The sequence below is a fragment of the Sprattus sprattus genome, assembly GCF_963457725.1.
Source record: "Sprattus sprattus genome assembly, chromosome: 21".
NCBI classification, from domain to species: domain Eukaryota; kingdom Metazoa; phylum Chordata; class Actinopteri; order Clupeiformes; family Clupeidae; genus Sprattus; species Sprattus sprattus.
Genome location: NC_137919.1, coordinates 11,737,884 through 11,739,878, shown reverse-complemented (window position 1 = coordinate 11,739,878; position 1,995 = coordinate 11,737,884). Strand labels below are relative to the sequence as shown.

The 1,995-nt window shown below is 39.2% G+C and overlaps 1 protein-coding gene across 2 annotated transcripts in view; it reads right to left on the bottom strand.

Moving 5' to 3' along the window:
* Window positions 1–1,041: 1,041 nt before the first annotated feature.
* The window catches only part of aadat (aminoadipate aminotransferase), a 24,808-nt gene continuing 23,854 nt past the window's right edge, over window positions 1,042–1,995 (bottom strand). For both annotated transcript variants that reach the window (XM_080859773.1, XM_080859772.1), the window contains exon 14: window positions 1,042–1,726. In XM_080859773.1, the coding sequence (XP_080715899.1) occupies window positions 1,685–1,726 (42 nt within the window). In that variant the 3' untranslated portion in view covers window positions 1,042–1,684. The remainder of the gene's footprint in view (window positions 1,727–1,995) is intronic.

The following is a 1,995-nucleotide window of genomic DNA, read 5'->3' as shown; positions in this document are numbered from 1 at the left end:
ACCAACTCAAGTCAATATAGGGGACTGGCGCTGCCACATCACAGTCCTATTTCCAAAGGGGACACAATGTGGGTTGACTTGTTCTGCCTTCGTGTCCCTATTACCTACCAGGAATAATAGTGCCCTTGCATGGAATACTGGTGACACATCGGGAATTGAGAATATGCAAACCAAATGGTTTTTAAAGCGTCCCAAGTTACGTGCAGACACATTATCCTTGTGCAGTGAAGTTTTGTTTACCAAATTACCAATTTGTCTGGATTTGCATTGCCATTGCTTGTTTTTTTTTTTTTTTTTTTCATTTAAAGGCAACTTTGGCTACATTCACTGAACCCCTAATTAGTTTGGATGAAGAGACACCTTTCCTCCACCATTTTCATACCATCAGTTAGGACTAGGCATATTCGCATTCCATACTTCACTAGACCTTATCAAATTTTCAAAACACTTAAAGGCGACAATCACCGTTTGAATTACACAATTATATTTCTGCATACACTGTTGAGATGCAGAACTAAGTTGTTGCATAAAAAAAAAGCTGCAGCAGATAATGCCTACATTGAAAACCGGGGTTAAGTGCTATCTGCCCTTGTGAGCCAAAAAAAGTGATAATAATTATAGGCTGTTTAATAATTACGGCTCTGCGGAGAAGGCATGACGGGTAGAGGTCAACCTCACAATGCTTTTTCTGAAATAAACAGACAGTTAAGTCGCCTCATAATAAAAAGCATCACTGGTGGCGGCAGACTGTGCATTCGTGCTTTCCACAACCACTCCTCTGGATAGCGGTCAACCCCACTCCTCCTATGGCCGCCAGCATGACACTCACTCTGGCATCGACGTCGCACGCTTCCCACTCTCACACCAATCAATGATTCACAAAAGGTCACCAAAACCTTTTTAGAGAGCAAAGAGACCAAATCAAATACTGACACACACCAATCAGTTGTAACACCCTCACTTTTACACTCAATCGTACTGAATTGCCATGGGGACCCGGTGAAAGAGTGCCAAAGAAGAAGGGAGAAAGAGAAACAGAGATATGGAAGTCTCATGTGTTTATTGTATAGGAGGGTTAGACCATACAGTGAACACATTTGAAAACAAACAAAAATGAATATTTTGATCACATTTCATTATAAAAATCATTTGACCATAAAATCGAATGTGATCAAAACATTTCCAGACCCTCATAAAGTTATAAATGTTACAATACAAGACTTGATGAGAAAAATAAACCCTTTTCCTTAACAAATTAAATACATTTAAATTATAACTGAATTTAAATCACGGTTAGTGTTTTACTGTCAGACATCACTTATCAGTAATAAATACACACAGATCTTATCCTCTACCCAGACCTTCATTTAAAATAGAGAATACATTGCACAGAGTAAAGCACATCTCGGTGATCTGTACATCAGTAAACACACTTCAACAGGTCAGGGCTCAGCACGGGCTACAGATGAGGTGTATGGTGTGTAAACGCCATCAAAACCATCTTTCATTTCCTTGTGTGTCCTGAAAATTAAAGGTTAAAAAAAAGTAATTTCTCTTCTCTGTGTTCAGCGTGGCAAGTAACATCAGGATTCAAGGTGAAATATTGCCTTCTTTTTGCAGTGTTTGTAAAAAAGATATAAAACCTCTGGCCATAACACATTATTCATCTGGATGCCTGGATGCTTCACTGGGCCTCCTTAATAAGAGCAGACAGCCTCTTGAATGCCTGTTAAAGAAAAGGATCCCAAGGCCTCAAAAATCAATTTGAAACTATGTTGTTGTGTTTTACTGTGTGTGTGTGTGTATGTGTGTGTCTGTGAATGTGCGTGTGTGTTTACTCCTCTGTACAGGATGTGACACTGTACTTCAGTTTGCAAGGCAGTGTTTTCTAGTACGTCTGTCTGCAAATTTGTATTTATGAGTCAGCATGTTATGTGTATTATGTTTGTGTGTGCTGTGCACATTCTATCGGTGTTAGTGCTCCTCCATATATCT